Source organism: Lutra lutra, chromosome 6 (assembly GCF_902655055.1).
Source record: "Lutra lutra chromosome 6, mLutLut1.2, whole genome shotgun sequence".
Taxonomy (NCBI): Eukaryota; Metazoa; Chordata; class Mammalia; order Carnivora; family Mustelidae; genus Lutra; species Lutra lutra.
The window spans coordinates 100,503,315-100,522,173 of record NC_062283.1 but is presented as its reverse complement, the minus strand read 5'-3'; the positions used below and the strand labels follow the sequence as shown (position 1 = coordinate 100,522,173).

Here is an 18,859-nt window from a genome sequence, read left to right as displayed (position 1 = left end):
AACCCACTGAGCCACCCAGGTGCCCCCAGGTTATGTTGTCTTTTTTTTTTTTTTTTAAAGATTTTATTTATTTATTTGACAGGCAGAGAGGCAGGCAGAGAGGGTGGGGGAAGCAGACTCCCCGCTGAGCAGAGAGCCCGACGGGGGACTCGATCCCAGGACCCTGGGATCATGACCTGAGCCAAAGGCAGAGGCTTTAACCCACTGAGCCACCCAGGCGCCCCGGTTATGTTGTCTTAATATGCTTTTGCTTTTCCTGCATGGCATTTACTTGAAATTAATTTGTGAGGCTGATTAACAATGCCTCCATTACACTGGAAGGCAGCTCCATGAGGGGAGAAGATGGTATCTGTTTGGCTTCCCGTTTTATTTTTTATTTTTTTTTAAAGATTTTATTTATTTATTTGACAGAGAGAAATCACAAGTAGGCAGAAAGGCAGGCAGAGAGAGAGGAGGAAGCAGGCTCCCCGCTGAGCAGAAAGCCCGACGTGGGGCTTGAACCCAGGACCTGGGATCATGACCTGAGCCGAAGGCAGCGGCTTAACCCACTGAGCCACCCAGGCGCCCCTGGCTTCCCGTTTTAAATCCCCAACACCTAGTACAAACTAGGTACTCAACACATTTATTTAATATTAAAAGATCAATTATTTTTTCTAATTTGCTTTAGATCAAATCCTCTATTATCAATATGTTTATAGCTAATTAGGATAAATGTAGTAAGTTTTATAACAGGCTTAAACAACTTGTTTCCAGTTATTTGAGGGATTAATACTACTAAAATGTATTAACAAAGAATACTTTTTTTGCACAGATTTTTAAGAAATGAATGCTTTTTTTTTTTTTAAAGATTTTATTTATTTGTCAGAGAGAGAGAGGGAGAGAGAGCAAGCACAGGCAGACAGAATGGCAGGCAGAGGGAGAAGCAGGCTCCCTGATGAGCAAGGAGCCCGATGTGGGACTCGATCCCAGGACGCTGGGATCATGACCCGAGCCGAAGGCAGCTGCTTAACCAACTGAGCCACCCAGGCGTCCCAAGAAGTGAATGCTTTTAAGTACACAGTTTGTCTGCTATAACTTTTTTTTTTTTTAAGATTTTATTTATTTACTTGACAGAGAGAGAGATCGAGATCACAAGTAGGCAGAGAGGCAGGCAGAGAGAGGGGGAAGCAGGCTCCCCGTTGAGCAGAGAGTCCAATGCGGGGTTCGATCCCAGCACCCTGAGATCATGACCCAAGCCGAAGGCAGAGGCCTTAACCCACTGAGCCACCCAGGCGTCCCTGCTACAGCTTAATTCTTAAGTAAATGATAGAGTGGCAGTCAGGGGAGATGTAAACTAGCAGTTAAGTGGTTCAGATATAAACAGAAGGAAAAACCTCCAGATAATCTTTCAATTCACTTTCATATTTTTTTAAGTTTATTTACTTAAGTAATCTCTCCACCCAATGTGGGGCTCAAACTCATGACCCTGAAATTAAGAGTCACATGCTCTTCCAACTGCCAGCCAGGCAGTGTCTTTCACTTTCATATTTTTATACAATTTCTACCTGCATATCAATTTAGGGGACTCGATGATCTTACAAAAGATTAGTATCATCAAATCTTTTTTGCTATAAAAATCCATGTGGGGGTGCCTGGGTGGCTCAGATGGTTAGGCATCTGCCTTCTGCTCAGGTCATGATCCCATGGTCCTGGGATCGAGCCCCGCATCTGGCTCCCTGCTCAGGCGGGGAGTCTGCTTCTCCCTCTCTCTCCCCACTGTCCCCCCTGCTAGTGCTCTCTCGATCTGTCAGATAAATAAATAAAATCTTTAAAAAAAAAATCCATGTGTATACAAGAACTAGATTTGTATTTTTTTTCATCACAATGATTATAGAAAAATGCTTTTCATGAAACTTCTTTTCCCCAAGACACTAGTTACCTATTTTCAGGTTTTCAAATCATATACACAACTATCAGTAAAATAAAATATAAAAAACCTCAGATAGGGGCGCCTGGGTGGCTCAGTGGGTTAAGCCTCTGCTTAGAGCTCAGGTCATGATCTCAGGGTCCTGGGATCAAGCCCCGCGTCAGGCTCTCTGTTCAGTAGAGACCCCGCTTCCCCCTCTCTCTGCCTGCCTCTCTGCCTACTTGTGATCTGTCAAATAAATAAATAAAATATTAAAAAAAAAAACCACCAAAAAAAAAAAAACCTCAGATAAGTTTCAAAAGCACTGTCATAAAGTTCAGTTCACAAAACCACCAAATAGTTAATTCTGTCTTTTTATGAGTAGTATTTATAAATAAGATTGGAGAATCAGTCCAGGAGAGAAATAGAGATAGCCAAATTCTCTATCTAGCATTTTGTGTTCTCTATTTTTTTTGTTTAATCATTCTGCAAATTAGCAAATTAAAAGCTCTAAAAAATTCGTTCAACTTGGTTGAAATGCTTTCCAAACTTATTTGACGACATAACTTAGATATGCCTCAAAACCAGTTATCAAATATAATTTTGAGAATTGTTAGTGTGGCTGCATTAACTGGTCAACTAGTCCAGAATCCTATTAAAAATATAGAACCTTGGGGTGCCTGGGTGGCCCAGTGGGTTAACCCTCTGCCTTCGGCTCAGATCATGGTCTCAGGGTCTTGGAACGAGCCCTGCATTGGGATCTCTGCTCAGCGGGGAGCCTGCTTCTCCCTCTCTCTCTACCTGCCTTTCTGCCTATTTGTGATTTCTGTCAAATACACAAATAAGATCTTTAAAATACACACACACACACACACACACACACACAGAACCTTGGGGCACCTGGGTGGCTCAGTCTGTTGAGCAGCTACCTTTGGCTCAGGTCACGATCCCAGGGTACTAGATCGAGCTCTGCATCAGGCTCCCTGCTCAGCAGGGAGCTTCTGTAATTCCCCCAGCTTGTGCTCTCTGGCTGTATCTCTCTGCCAAATAAATAAATAAAATCTTAAAAAAAAAAAAATAGAACCTTGACTTTAACATTCATTTTAGAATCTTATCAAAAGTTGATCTTTTTCTTATAATTTGCATAATCTACTTTCTACCCTTTGAAAAATTAGGTTATCTGCCAGTCTCTAGACTTTTGAGTAATTTAGTAATTTTCTTTATATTCTTCAAAATTTAGTAACAGCAATTTAATAACTCACTGATCAAGTTCTTAAGTGAGAATTGTGGGGGAGGCAGTATTAAAGTGTATCTTAAAGCATTTGAGAGCAAAAAATGCAGACAGGCTTTAATATCTTTGGAACCAGCAACTTGAAAGCTGTCAGGAATATATATTGATCCTTTTAAATCAGTGGCTTTGTAGTAGAATTACTCAAGGAATTATCTGAAAATATATGGCACTACTGGGGTTGAGACCCTAGGTATGTATATTATGGAAAGTTCCCACATTTCTAGATAAAAATCCTTGTTTGGGGAATATGTTCCTCACTGTAAACATTTGCAATAAGGATAGTTTAACTGTTACTTGTAATGAAGATGGTAAAGACCACTAAACTTCTTTTTTCTGTTTCAGGCCATGAGTCTATGCTATCCTATCCTCCTCTGAGTATATTACACTCTATTTCCTTAATAGTAGTTTAGGGTATTCTACCATTATTCCTTGATCTGATTTATCAGAATTAATGTGGTAGGACTACTTCTCCCCAAGGTACACATTTGATCCCTTTGACAACCAATTCTTCCTCTGTGGTTAAAGTGAAGTTTTGAAGAGCAGTTTACACAACTCTTTTTTTCTTCGTCCTGGGAGTAGGAAAACCAACAAATGTACCAGCAAGTCCTGCTGTAGTATTTCAGAACATTCTTTAGTAGATAACATGTCCCAACACAATCTGGTCTGGCTCTGTGAATTTGGTTGTCTTTACTGGTAAACTATCCATTTCTATTCACTTGGCTAGACAGTCTGTAGTATGCCCCTAGAGTAATCTCCCTTCTCTCCTTTAGTTCTCAAAGTGATCTGTAGTGTCATCTCTTTTAGAACCAAAGCCCTACGTTACCTCATCTGTTAAAGGTTGTTACTTCTAACCAAGTTATTCTTCTATCATTATATTCCAGTAGTTTTGTTTTGTTTAGTAATCTCCACCCCCAGCACAGGGCTAGAATTCATGACTCCGAGATCAAGACTCACATGGCCTACCGAGACAGTCAGGTATATATTCCAGTAGCATTACTCCACAACCTTTAATCGTATATATTAAAATATATTCTTTATTATTCTTGTTCAGTAAATTGTCTGAGACTTTAAGTTCAATTTTTGATTTCTAAGAAACTGAAACTTACTCTTTTTAATTGTATCTTACAGCCTTCAGAGATCATGGTTTTAAGAAAAAAATACTGAATTTATTTTGGTGACTTAAGAAATAGTTCAATTATTTTATCCTTTCAAATAAAACTTCCTACTAACTGACTAATACTTTAATTACAGGTTACTATGATGAACTGACTTAAAGTTTATGTGAACTTGAAATAATACCATTAAGTTTTCAGCTGTCTTGGCATCATCAAAAGGAAAGGACCAGTTAAATGCTACCTTTGCTCCTAAGCTACCAAGAGCTAAGACACATACAAATTTTATGGCAAGTAATCTAAAACCCTTCTAAAAATGATTAGCCGTTATTCTATCCAACAAGAAAACAAATACAACGACCTATCTAATTAGTTAAGACACCAGATACTCATACTGCAGTTTCAGTGTCTAGTAACAAACCTCTAAACTGTAAAATTTGTTTGACAACTTCTAAGTACTAATAACACATTTTAAAAGGTTGATATCCACTTTAAAATATATAGAGAAGTACCAAAGTATACAATTATGAAGAGAATGTGAATATACACCAAAGATTCTTAAGTCTAGATTTGGAGCTCAACCTGACAGTCTCCAAAAATTCTACATATTCCAAAGTCATTAGCATAACTTCTTAAAAATAGAATTTTGCATGGGGTGGGGGAAATATGATTAAATAGCTAGATACTTTACCTGTAGAAAGTTGATAGACATCAATCTATATTTTTCATGTCAAAATGTGATTGACTTGAGTTGGCTCAAGAAACAAGTTATCTTTTTATCCTATCAAAAATAAGAGTGCAAATCCAACCACTAGAAATTAAAATAAAACAAATACTTTGGAAGAGTTTTTTCAGTACCTTTAAATTCTGATAAAATACATTAAAAATTAAATATGCCAATTTTGCTTACTGCTATCAGATTTTAAAAATAATTTTCATCTTTTTGTCTATATACAGTAAGTAATAAAATTAAACTTTTTTTCTAAAGTAGGCTCTATGCCCAGTGTGGAGACCAATGCAGGGCTCAAATTCAGATTGAGACCTGAGCTGAGATCAAGAATCAGACGTTCAAACTGAGCCACCCAAACTCTTTACTTTTTCATATCTAAGCTAATAGCTCTAGTGTATTCTTGAAAAAGAAAAAATATAATCTGAAATTTAAAATCTTAAAATATTCAAAGTAACAAATCTGTAATTGATACCACCAATGGTGACTTTCTTTAAGCTTACATTTTAATATTTCCTTTAATGAGCATGTCTCAATAGATTCCTCTTTCTTTTTTTGGTTATTGTTAACAACACCCTCATAGACATTATTAAATCCAAGAAAATAGCCTAAAACATTGCTTACATCGCTAGATTTGGCCAGATTAAAAAAAAATTGCTGATAAAAATGGCCTTTACTTTATTCTCAACTACTTTTGTTATATGTGCGTTTTAAAATTATTTAACAAAAAAAGGGATTTTAAAATATATATTTCAAGTCTCAAAGTTATTTCAAAAGAAATGTATATTTCATTTGAAAATAATAGTTTCAGCAGATATATGCACAATCCCTACATGAGTTGTAAATCCATCATCAAAACCATCACATTTTAGTGTTTTTAAAGGGGAATTCAAGGTAGATTATTTTTTTGCATTATGCAACTGACTTAAAGACAGTACTATTACATGTAAAAATAATTTACACTAAAAAACTCAAGCACAGAAATCTGATACTTTATCAAAATAATGAGAACAAAATGAGCAATGAAAAAAATAGCAAAAGCCATTACAAAAAATAGTAAATTCCTATTTAAATTCCTGTGTTCACACAGCTTAAAAATGTTTATTAATTAACTATATCACACAGATTGTAGCATACTTTAAGCTATAATATAGAAAGGTAACATGGGATATTTGAAATTTAAGCTGCACTTACCAAAATAGTTTAACCTGAGTCTTTGATGTCTTCAGAAATGTACTTGACAATAAGGTATGATAAAGTATAATTATTATTTAGTAGTATAAGTCAAGATTATTTTTCTTTGAATATTTTTAATACTGCTTAAATATTTGTGTAAAATTATAAATATTACATTTTGGGGGTTCTCTGAACACAAGGGAGTGTATGAATAAAAAACTGTTATTTTTTTCCACTATACAAGCATATGAAGATGTCTTTCTTGTTCAAAATGCCTTATATTTAATCATAGTTTCCTGTTTCAAGTTATTTTAGAACAAATGCACGTCAAGAGATTATCATAGATACTTGAATATTCCCATGAAATATGTCACACCCACTAAAGAATTTAATACAAGTTCACTAAAGAATATCAAATTAATCATTTCCTCCTATAAATATTTTTTTATTTATTTTGTGTTTAGAAGTTGCAGTTTTAAGTACTATTAACAGAAAATACATAACAAAAGCTTCCTAACAAGTGAAAAAAATAATTATAAATGCTGGAAAAATTGGCCTCATTAACATATTTACAAACTTTTACTTAATACATACTCCATTGGAAATTAATTATATGACATTTATACAAGCATTAACATTTCCAGATCACTCTGAGTAGTGAACACTTCAGTTCTTTACTGTCTATCCCCAAAGTTGAAAGTCACTCAGTTTCTGAAGGCAATACTGACAAGCATCAGAAATGGGTCAATCTGAGATGTTATTGACATATTGTTCTGTTCCTTCACCTAAAGATGTTTCTGTTGAGTAAGTGTCCTTTTGCTTCTTTTTGTCTTTGCTCTGATCTTCCTGAAGCTTCAGAATTATGTTTCGGATTTCTTCTCTTTTTGTTCTCATTCTTGGGGGAGGAAACCAGTTTGCCAAATTCATAGGTAGTTCAAAATTGAGAATTGGATTCTGGAAATAAAAATATTAAATGCACATTAGAAATTTATAATAAATATTTTAATCTCAATCACAAGAGCATTCAAAAAAATCAGTAATTCATTTAATAAACATGCACTTATTTATTATCTATCCCATGCCAGATACTGTGCTAGGCACTGGAAATAATGAGACAGTTTTTGCCTAAAGATCTTATAGTATAGACCAAAGGTCAGCAAACTACAGCTAGTGGGCCTCATTCTGCCTACTGTCTATTTTTGTAAATAAAGCCTATTGGAACATGCCACAATAACTCATTTACATTGTCTGTGGATGCTCTCATGCCACAACAGCTGAACAGAGAGTAGACACAGAAATTGTATGGTCACAGAGCCTAAAATATTTACTACTTGGCCCTTGTATGAATGGTTTGCTGACCCTAGTCTAGAAAGAAAGAAAACAATTAAAACAATGGACATGACAAGTATTGTGAGAGTAAAAGCAGGAAGTCTATAAGAATCCATGCCTGGGGGGTACCTGGGTGGCTCAGTGGGTTAAAGCCTCTGCCTTCGGCTCAGGTCATTATCCTAGAGTCCTGGGATCGAGCCCCACATCGGGCTCTCTGCTCCGCAGGAAGCCTGCTTCCTCCTCTCTTTCTCTGCCTGCCTCTCTGCCTACTTGTGATCTCTGTCTGTCAAATAAATAAATAAAATCTTTCAAAAAAAAAAAAAGAATCCATGCCTGGGGGCTTAACACAATTCCAAGAAGTGACATATATACATATTTATTTATTTAAAAGATTTTATTTACTTGAGAGAGAGCCAGAGAGAGAGAGAGAGAGAGCGAGAGCGCACAAGCAGGGGGAGCGCAGAGAGAGAGGGAGAAGCACAGGCTCTCTGAGCAGAAAGCCCGACATGGGGCTTGATCCCAGGACTCTGGGATCGGGACCCAAGCTGAAGGCAGATCTTTAACCAAATGAGCCACCCAGGTGCTCCAAGAAGTGATATTTAAGCTAAGACTTGAAGAATGAGTAGAAGTTAGTCCAATAAGGAATAACAGAAGCAACTGGGAAGAATATCCTGGGTAGGGACATATGTATCAAGGCCTAGAGGCAAGAAAAAACATGATACAGTATAAGAACATGAATGACATTTAGGCGGCTGATATACAGAATGCTAGCATAAGAAAGGTAGGAAATGAATGAAGCCAGAAGCTTGGACAGAAGTTGGGTCACACAGGCCATGTGAAGGATTTTCATCTTTAGCCTAAAAGCAATAGGAGTAAAATGATTAGATTTCATTTTCTGGAAAACTGTGTAAAATAAAAGGCAGCATGCTTAGAGACTGGTGTAGCAATTCAGAATGGTGATGCCAGTGTATTGGGCTTAGAAAGTGGCAGCAGGAATAAAGAAATGAACATATATAACATTAAGTGATAGAATTCACAGGACTGAGCACTATACTGATGATGGATGAAGAAGTCGTCAAGGTAATTTTTTTTTAAGAGACAGCGGAGTTATCTTTTTTATTTAAATATTTTATTATTTGAGAGAGAGAGAGAGAGAGAGAGCACGCGCATGAGAGCGTGAGCATGAGTAGCGGGGAGGGGCAGAGGGAGAAGCAGGCTCCCTGTTCAGCCGGGGCTGAATCTCAGGGATTTGATCTCAGGACTCCGGGATCATGTCCTAAGTCGAAGGCAGACGTTTAACCAACTGAGCCACCCAGGCATCCCAGGAGTCAAGATAATTATTAAAAATATCTAAGAGAGGTATGGTATTATATCCCTAAAGTCAAAGGAAGAAAGCATTATGAAGAATGAATGGTCAATAGTGCCAAATGGTGCTGGGAGATTGGCAACAATTTCAGTACAAGGATGAGAGTAAAGCCAGATTACAAGGATTTGAGGAACAAATAGGACTTGTGGAAATGAAGACAGTGAATATAAATATGAAAAGAGGGTAAAAGTCCAAATCATGGGAGAGATTTCTTGAGATGGGAAGACCTAGGGAGAGGGAGAGTTGATCAGAGTGATGAGAATGATGTCAACAAACCCTGGATTTGATAAAGTATAAATAGTCTTTTTTTTTTTTTTAAAGATTTTATTTATTTGACAGACAGAGATCACAAGTAGGCAGAGAGGCAAGCAGAGAGAGAGGAGGAAGTGGGCTCCCTGCCAAGCAGAGAGGCCAATGTGGGACTCAATCCCAGGCCCCTGAGACCATGACCTAAGCAGAAGGCAGAGTCTTTAACCCATTGAGCCACCCAGGTGCCCCTATAGTCTTTTTATGCTTTAAAAATTCTCCAATTTGGGAGTTTCTGCTTCCTAGAAAAGTTTTTGAAATGTTTTTCAAACTCTTTAAAATATTTCCTTATTGTGTTTTTTACATTAATATAAGGTCAAATACGGTTGACCCACAAACAACGTGGGGACTTGGAGCACTGACCCTGTGAAGTCCAAAATCCACATAGAACTTTTGATGCCTGGAAAACTTAACTACTAATGGTCTAATATTGACCAGAATCCTTACCAATAACATAAGCAGTCAATTAACACATATTTTTTTGTTTTATGTATATTATTGTATTCTTACATAAGGCAAGCTAGAGAAAATAAGTTATTATGAAAATCACATGGAAGAGAAAATGCATTTATAACACTGTACTGTATTTATTTAAAAAAAAAAAATCTACGTAGAAGTAGACCCATGCAGTTCAAACCTGTGTTGTCTAAGGAGTCACTATACACTATTTTATTTTATTTTTAAGATTTTATTTATTTATTTGATAGAGATCACAAGTAGGCAGAGAGGCAGGCAGAGAGAGATGGAGAAGCAGGCTCCCTGCTAAGCAGAGAGCCCCATTCAGGACTCGATCCTAGGACCCCGGGATCATGACCTGGGCCGAAAGCAGAGGCTTTAACTCACTGAGCCACCCAGGCGCCCTATACACTGTTTTATTATTTATTTATTTATTTATTTATTTATTTTTAAAGATTTAAAAAAAAAAATTTATTTGACAGATCACAAGTAGGCAGAAAGGAAGGTAGAGAGAGAGAGGAGGAGGAGGCAGGCTCCCTGCTGAGCAGAGAGCCCGATGCGGGACTCGATCCCAGGACCCTGAGCTCATGACCAGAGCCGAAGGCAGAGGCTTTAACCACTGAGCCACCCAGGCGCCCCTGTTTTATTATTTATTATATCAGATCAAACATACTGAAACCCACCTCAAAAAAGCTCTCTACATACTGTAACACATAAACACCACAATCACTGAAGTTGTTTTGCTGGGGTACTTTTGGATTAGAGCCTTTCATAACATCTTTGGAAAAACTTCTTTTGCTTCCTTTTTTAACTTCCCATTCCACCTCTAAATACCTGCAAAAATGCACATATGGTAAGAATATACATATATAAATATACAAAGTCCCTCATTCCCACCAGAATACAAAATACAAATTACGATTTTGAACTTACTCTCTTAGAATTTTTACAACATTTGATCGAGAAGGGCCTCTGAGTGAGTCCATCAGTAGGATACAAGGTCTGCAAGGTGAAATGACCAAATGTTAATATTTATAATGTTTTATCTTTTCAAGATTATTTATTTGAGAGAGAGCACACATGTGCAAGTGAGAGCAGAGCACAAGCAGGGGGGAGGGTCAGAAGGAAAGGGAGAAGCAGACTCCCCACTGAGTAGAGAGCCCAACGAGGGGCTTGACCCCAAGACCCTAGGATCACGACCCGAGCCAAAAGAAGACACTTAACCACTTAACCAACGGGTGCCCCCAATACTTTATAATGTTAAAAAGGCATAAAGAGGTAAGCACTATCAACAGAATTTAAAATATTCAAAATTCACTTGCTTTAGTAAGACTTGGGGGAAAAATAAATCTTATAGACACATATACCCTAACACAATACCTAAATATCCATGGTTATATTAAATACCAGATTGTAGGGATGCCTGGGTGGCTTGGTCGGTTAAGCATCTTCCTTCGGCTCAAGTCATGATCCCAGGGTCCTGGGATCGAGTCCCACACTGGGCTCCTTAATCAGTGGGGAGCCTGCTTTCTCCCTCTCTCTGCTGCTCCCCCTGCTTGTGTTTTCTCTCTCTGACAAATAAATAAAATATTTAAAAACAAAAACAAAACAAATTGCATAATATTAATTGAACCACTTCTTATTATAAACATATTTGACTAAAGTTCCATTTTTGGTTCCTGAAAAGAATACAAAATTTAGTAAAAAGTCAAAATAATTCTGAAAATTTGAAAATCCCCAGATTCCAAATTAGCAAAAGTGGGACCATGCAAAATAGAAAAAAATTCCACTTTTTTTAAGCCTTTTTTTTTTTAAAGTAATTTCTGTACCCAATGTAGGGCTCAAATCCACAACCCAAACATCAAGACTAAGCCAGTCAGGTGCTCGGAAATAATCCCACTTCTAACTAAAACCTATTATAGATAAGAAAACAGGTAATCATCATATAGAAGAATTAGTTTAGGGGCACCTGGCTGGCTCAGCTGGTGGAGCATACAACTCCTGATCTCAAGGCTGTGAGTTCAAGTACCACACTGAGTGTAGAGATCACTTAGGGGAAAAAAAAAAAAAAGAGTTAGTTTAGAATCCAGTGTTTTTTTTGCAAGATTCCACTTCACAATCAAACAGAAAAATGATTATCCATTCTCCCCAACTTGAGCCCTGGACACTGGGCATAACCCAACTCTCCTCACTCATCTTAGATAGGTTTTGTGATTTTTAAGGACTTGCTGAAATAAAAACTGTCCAGTTACGTTTTATTCTATGAGGTTACGTAAATAAAATTTATCATGCAGTATGCGAGATATAAAGTTAAAGCTTACTGTTTACAGATAGTAGGCTTTAAATGCCACTGTCCTATTTCTGAATTGCAGTTGTCATCGGCAAGGAATCCATCATCACTGCTATCATCCTATAAAAGACAGCCTGTTAGTAGTGAAGATATACAATCTAAATAATTAATAACCTCACAAAACAGCACTACTGATAATAAAAATCTTTGTAGCAAATATGTAAATTTTTTCTATATTATAGTCCTCAGACATGAGAAATTGTGGTCCTTGATTCTAATTATCTAATGCCACAAAACTGACATTTCAATAAAAAGAAACCATGGATCAGAAGGCTATGACATTGTTATATCTGATTTTTCAATGTAAAAGAAAATTTTAAAGACGAATAGAGTATGACTGATTCTTCTTCAAATACTACTGTTCTGATTTTAGATATTTCTACAAAAATTTAGTTTGTTGGGTAAGATAACTGTTTCTCAATAGGAATATGAATGACTTATTCTTTTACAAAAATAATTTTTAAAATCAGAAATATTTAAAGAGTTTTTGGAAACACCTCTGTGATAGAACCATACATGTACTTCACTTAAGAGAAGACAACTTAATGACAGTGTGCCTTATTTTGTAGATTATCTTGAATGTAAAACAAAGCTTTTCCTGTTCTTCAGAAAGCTTTTAGCAACCTTATAAATGAAATAATAAACAACAGAAATAATAACACATATATTTGCTAGTTCATATAACTATTACCCAAAGGAACATACTATAGCACTCATTATAAACCTTGAATATAATCCATATATATATATATGCCTGTGTAAGTTGCAGAGAAAAACTGTATTTCTTAGACACCACAAAAAATGGCTTTTGTTCACGGAAGGATTGTGCAGAAAGGAAAAATGGTGCAGTACAAAGCTATCTTCACTATAAGATAAACTCAAAGTTTATTCAAACAACTAAAGAAAAGTTCAGAGATTAAAGAAATGGAATGCTGTAAGAGTCTTAAAACTTTTCTTTCAACATAGCCCTCTTTAACTGAGTCATAAAATATTTTCAAAAATATATTTTATTCTTGGTGTAAGTAAAATTTATTAGAACTCTAAGGAAATATCAACTCTAAGGAACTCTAAAGAAATATGAAAATTTATCAATGATTTTTTTTTTAAGATTTTATTTATTTATTTGACAGAGAGAGATCACAAATAGGCAGAGAGGCAGGCAGAGAGTCAGGAGGAAGGAGACTCTCTGCTGAGCAGAGTGTCAGATGCGGGGCTCCATCCCAGGACCCTGGGATCATGACCTGAGCCAAAGGCAGAGGCTTTAACCCGCTGAGCCACCCAGGCGCCCCTACCAATGTTAGTTTTAACTAAATATTATATGTTCCCGCCATGATACATATACTTTAAGCTAGAAGAAAAGAATCACTGGAAATGTGGAAAAAATAATAATTTTGCTGTGCTCAAATACTACATAATCAAGTATCCACATTTGCCTCCTGAATAAGTTAGACCAAAGGTTAAGTATGACCCATAAATGCTTTAAAAGAGGAAGAGAAAGGGATGGCAGAGTTAGTGGGGCTAGTGGTGGGGTTTAGGTGGGAGAGTCAGTTTTGTATTGAAACTGTTCTGAGGTAGGTAATGTTAGTTTAGTCCATGACGGCAATAACTAAAATAGAAACCCTAGAAGAAAGATAAAACAAAAAAATACTATACATTTACCCTGGCAACTTTTTTTTTTTTTTTAAGATTTTATTTATTTATTTGACAGAGAGAGATCACAAGTAGGCAGAGAGGCAGGCAGAGAGAGAGAGAGAGGAGGAAGCAGGCTCCTGCTCGCCAAGCAGAGAGCCCGATGTGGGACTCGATCCCAAGACCCTGGGATCATGACCCAAGCTGAAGACAGAGGCTTAACCCACTCAGCCACCCAGGTGCCCCCCTGGCAACTTCTGAGTTAAAAACTTAGGTTTGTGCTTTGAGATGAGACCCAAATTCAGAAGGCATGAGTTACTGGTAGAAGGAACTGCTTACAGGACTCCAAGAAAAACTTAGTTAGATAAAATATTGGAGCTTTTTGCAAAGCTTAGGTTTTACCTGGTTATCCTGATCTTCTGAGAAGTCAATGAGCTCATCTTCAAGCATTTTGCTACATTCAGTTGATTCATCACTATAGTTTAGTCTAATTTTGCTTAAGCCATCTATATCAATAAGAAACATTATATAATTTAAAAAAGGACATGCACATACCTTATAGTATATGATGTTAAAATTAATGCTAGTCATTAATTACATAGTAACTATGGATAAAAATCTGCATTAACATGTAATTCCACAAATATAATTCACTTCTAATAAAAACCTGGATTCAAATAAATTATGAAGTTGTTTCTACTACTCAGACCCTAAAATTCATTAAAATTTAAAACTAGGTATCAATGATAAATATATGTATGTTTAAATATATATAGATATATACATATATGTGTATTAAAACATTTTTGTGCTAGGTATGCTAGATATCTTTAGTAACAGAAGCTACAATTGTCTAAAAATAACCTAATGTCCAATAACAGGAATACTTAGCTAATTATAGAACATAAAATATTATACATTTTTAAAATTAAAATGATAACATTGTGAAAATTGTATAATACAGATTAAAAAATAAACATGATTAAAATTAAATTAAACAGCTTGTTTGGGGACAAATAATAAAAAGAAAAATACAAAAATGAAACTACTCAAGATGTTAGGATAGTAGCTATGGATGAGTTCTCGAACTCTTGTTTATTTTTCCTTCTTTTTCGTAAATTTGTTTTTTTATTATTATTTTGAGAGAGAGCACAAGAAAGGAATGGAGGGGTACAAGGAGAGAGAGAATCTTAAACAGTCTCCATGCCCTGCACAGAGCCCAACACAGGGCTGGATTTCATGACCCTGAGACCATGACCTGAGCTGAAATTGTCAGATGCTTAACTGATTGAGCCACCAGGGCACCCCATATACTTTTCCTTCATGTTTTGTTATATTCACTGACTTTTCAATAAAATAACCCAAGACAATTTTAGCATGAAATGATTCATAAATTTGAAATTGATTCTTTTAAAAGTCAGTTTTAAAAATCTAAATCCTTCAAAATATTTTGCTGAAAGATGCTAATCATATGTTTCAAAAAAAAAATATAAGGTTTACATGAAAATAATGAAAACCGAGGACTCTAATACCAAATTTAGTAATCTGCTTATTAAAGAGTATACCTTTTCCACTTTAAAGAGTATGACTTAAAGGTATATTAGACAGGATACAGTTTATTTTTATATGTTATTAAAAGGGAACTAAAAGTTATTAAAAAGGAAGATGGGGTGAGAAGACAGCAAAATAGAACGTGCCTCTGAAAAGAGGTCTGTCTCTCTAAAAGTTGTGATTTAAAACATACTTTTTAAAATAAATAATAAAGCACTATGGTAAATCCTTTTGTTATATGAAAAATAGCCTTTACAATTTTTTTCAAAAATCTGTATTTTTATGTTTGTTTGAAGCTAAATTATCTACATTTGAACAAAATCAGTCCAAATCCTCAGGAAATTCACAATCAATTATAATCAAATTATTCTAGCAGCCAATTATTCATTACTACAGAGGCTATGTAATATAAATATAAACCTTACTCAAATTAAATATATGTGCATTTCAAAAAAGGCAGAAAAATAATAATTCTTTTATTCAGTAAGTAAATGTCCTGGTGTACAGTGAGAGGTGATAACTCAACTGTTCTTTTATCAGTCTCAGTTTCTGAGAGCTTCTCATACAGTCAGATCCTCTGAAGATGCCACGTGTGATTCTAGAGTTTAAAACATACACATTTTTCATGTACCATAGTAAGACAACTATTTCATATGGTGCTCAACTGAAAAACGAGCAAATGAAAGTACCGATAACACACATTATTTTCCTACAGTTGGCCTTAACCTAATCCCTACGATGTGATACAATTCCTACTTATTTATGACAGCATATTATTATCTGACATCAGGACTCAACACTTGTGACTCTATGCGTTCGATAGTTAAAAGTATATTAAAACTATCTAAAATGCTTTGTTTAAGGGCACCTGGCTGGCTCCGTCGGTGGAGTGTGCAACTCTTAATCTTGGGGTTTTAAGTTTGGGCCCTGCATTGAGTGTAGAGAGTACTTAAAAACAAACAAACAAAACAAACAAATAAATAAATAAAACAGAACAAAAAAAATGTTTCTTTTAAATCCTGTCAATTATATTCCCAGGCAAAACAGAAATCAATTATTGAAATATTAATCATAATCACAAAAATTTTTATAAGTTCTTCTTATATTAATTTCTAATATATCATCATTTCATATAGGACAGAGACTACCTAACCAACCTCACTGAGGTAGTAAAAGCACCTCTAGAAAGCACTCTTATTTAATGTGAGTGATACCTTGGAAACATCTGATGAAAGCACAGAAATGCAGATTCACTCTAGAGCACTATTTTTCAAACTGTGAGACACTATCATCATTGGATTAAGACAAGCATCAAAAAGAATAGAAAATATCAATGTATCACACCCCATAAAGATAAATTAATTTCCCTTAAGGAAGACAGAGTTGATATGGTTGCACACAAACTAAAAACAAAATAAAAACAAATATACAAACTATAGTTGAAAAAAAAGGATAAACAGGTACTTAAAAAGGCAAACTTCATAAAACAGAGGATTCTTTACTTTGATCTCCACTAGGATTTGTGAGGATATTTACTTAAATTAAACTGGATACTATTCAACTAGAACATTAATTTGAGGGAGAGGGCCACTAGAAGTTTTTGCGGTTTGTGTATATGAAGCTCTCGGCTTTGTCCCATTGCTTTAGGTCATGAACTTCATTTTTAATTTGAATTCAATTATAGTGTGAGATTACTGATGAAAGAAGAACTTTAAAGAAAACAGTTCTGTGGAAATATAACTCCCATATCATACAATTAACCCATTTAAGTGTACAATTCAGATGTTTTTATATATTTACACATATGTGCAACTATCAGAGTAAATTTTATTTTTTTAATTATCATTTTTTTAAAGATTTCTTATTTATTTATTTGACAGAGAGAGAAATCACAAGTAGGCAGAAGTAGGCAGAGAGGCAGGCAGAGAGAGAGGGGGAAGCAGGCTCCCCGCTGAGCAGAGAGCCCGATGCGGGGCTCGATCCCAGGACCCTGGGATCATGACCTGAGCCGAAGGCAGAGGCTTAACCCACTGAGCCACCCAGGCGCCCCTTAATTATTATTATTATTATTTTAAAAGATTTATTTATATGACAGAAATCACAAGTAGGCAGAGGGGCAGGCAGAGAGAGAGAGGAAGGGAAGCAGGCTCCCTGCTGAGCAGAGAGCCTGATGTGGGGCTCGATCCCAGGACTCTGGGATCATGACCTGAGCTGAAGGCAGAGGCTTAACCCACTGAGCCACCCAGGCGCCCATTATTATTATTATTATTATTATTATTTTTAAAGATTTTATTTATTTATTTGACAGACAGAGATCACAAGTAGCCAGAGAGGCAGGCAGAGAGGCAGGCAGAGAGAGAGTGGGAAGCAGGCTCCCCGCTATGCAGAGAGCCCGATGTGGGGCTCGATCCCAGGACCCTGAAACCACAACCGGAGCTGAAGGCAGAGGCTTAAACCCACTGAGCCACCCAGGCGCCCCTTAATTATTATTTTTAAATATTTATTTATTTGCACAAGCACGTACAGGCTAACAGGGGGAGGGGCAAAGATGGTAGGAGAGAGAGTCTTAAGTAGACTCTGCACAGAGCATGGAGCCTAACGCCAGGCTCAATCTCACTACCTAAGATCACCACCTGAGCTGAAACCAAGAGTCAGACACTTAACCAACTATTCCACCCAGGCACCCCTCATCAGAGAAAAATTTTAAACCTCAGTAAGAAACCCTGTACCTTTCAGCTATTCAGCTATCATCCTCCCTCCCCCTCCCCCACTCCCATTTGCCACACCACCCTAGCCCTAATCTACTCTATAGATTTTCCTGTTCAGGAGACTTCACACAAATGGAATCATATAGTATGTGGTTTTTTTGTGACTACTTTCACAACATTTTTAAGACCATCAATGTTGTAGCATATATCAGTATTTCATTTTTTATGATCTAATAATATTCCACTGAATAGATATAACACTAATTGATTATCCATTTGTCAGATGATGAACATCTGGGTTGCTTCTATGTTTTGGTTACTATAGCTACAATGAACATTCATGTTTAAGTTTTTGTGTGTTTTTATTTCTCTTGGATATATATGTAGGAATGAAATTGTTGGGTCATATTATAACTCTACATTTAATTTTGTAAGGAACTATCAAACTGTCTTCCAAAGACAGCAGCTGCACCATTTTACATTCCTACTAATAATATAGGAGTTTTTTTAAAAAATATTTTATTTATTTATTTGTCAGAGAGAGAGAGAGAGAGAACACAAGCAGGGGCAGTGGCAAGCAGAGGGAGAAACAAGCTCCCTGCTGAGCAAGGAGTCTGACCCCAGGACTCCAGGATTATGACCTGAGCCGAAGGCAGATACTTAAGCGACTGAGCCACCCAGTCATCTCATATATGAGGTTTCTAATTTCTCCACATCTTCACCAATACTTAATAGTATCTAACTCTGTCTTATTTTTTCTTCGACCCAAGTATTAAAATACTAAAGCTGAAAAATAATACAGGCTGCACTTAGTGATTACCCACTTTGTCTATCTTCATTCCATTTCCTGCATAATGAAATAGACTGAAACGTGAGTTAGCAAATATTTACATTACATGTACTTTTTTGCTCTAACTGCTGTATTTCCCCTTTCTGTCATTTATCTTATACCTTCCAAAGGGCACAAAGATCA

The 18,859-nt window shown here is 36.1% G+C and overlaps 1 protein-coding gene across 7 annotated transcripts in view; it reads right to left on the bottom strand.

Annotated features, from left to right (window-relative positions):
• Positions 1 to 6,603: 6,603 nt before the first annotated feature.
• The window catches only part of SENP6 (SUMO specific peptidase 6), a 125,744-nt gene continuing 113,488 nt past the window's right edge, over positions 6,604 to 18,859 (bottom strand). For all 7 annotated transcript variants that reach the window (XM_047732377.1, XM_047732380.1, XM_047732378.1 and 4 more), the window contains 5 exons: positions 14,030 to 14,133; positions 11,970 to 12,058; positions 10,582 to 10,650; positions 10,332 to 10,482; positions 6,604 to 7,145 (listed from right to left, as the gene is read on the bottom strand). In XM_047732377.1, coding sequence (XP_047588333.1) covers positions 6,936 to 7,145; positions 10,332 to 10,482; positions 10,582 to 10,650; positions 11,970 to 12,058; positions 14,030 to 14,133 — 623 coding nt within the window. In that variant the 3' untranslated portion in view covers positions 6,604 to 6,935. The remainder of the gene's footprint in view (positions 7,146 to 10,331; positions 10,483 to 10,581; positions 10,651 to 11,969; positions 12,059 to 14,029; positions 14,134 to 18,859) is intronic.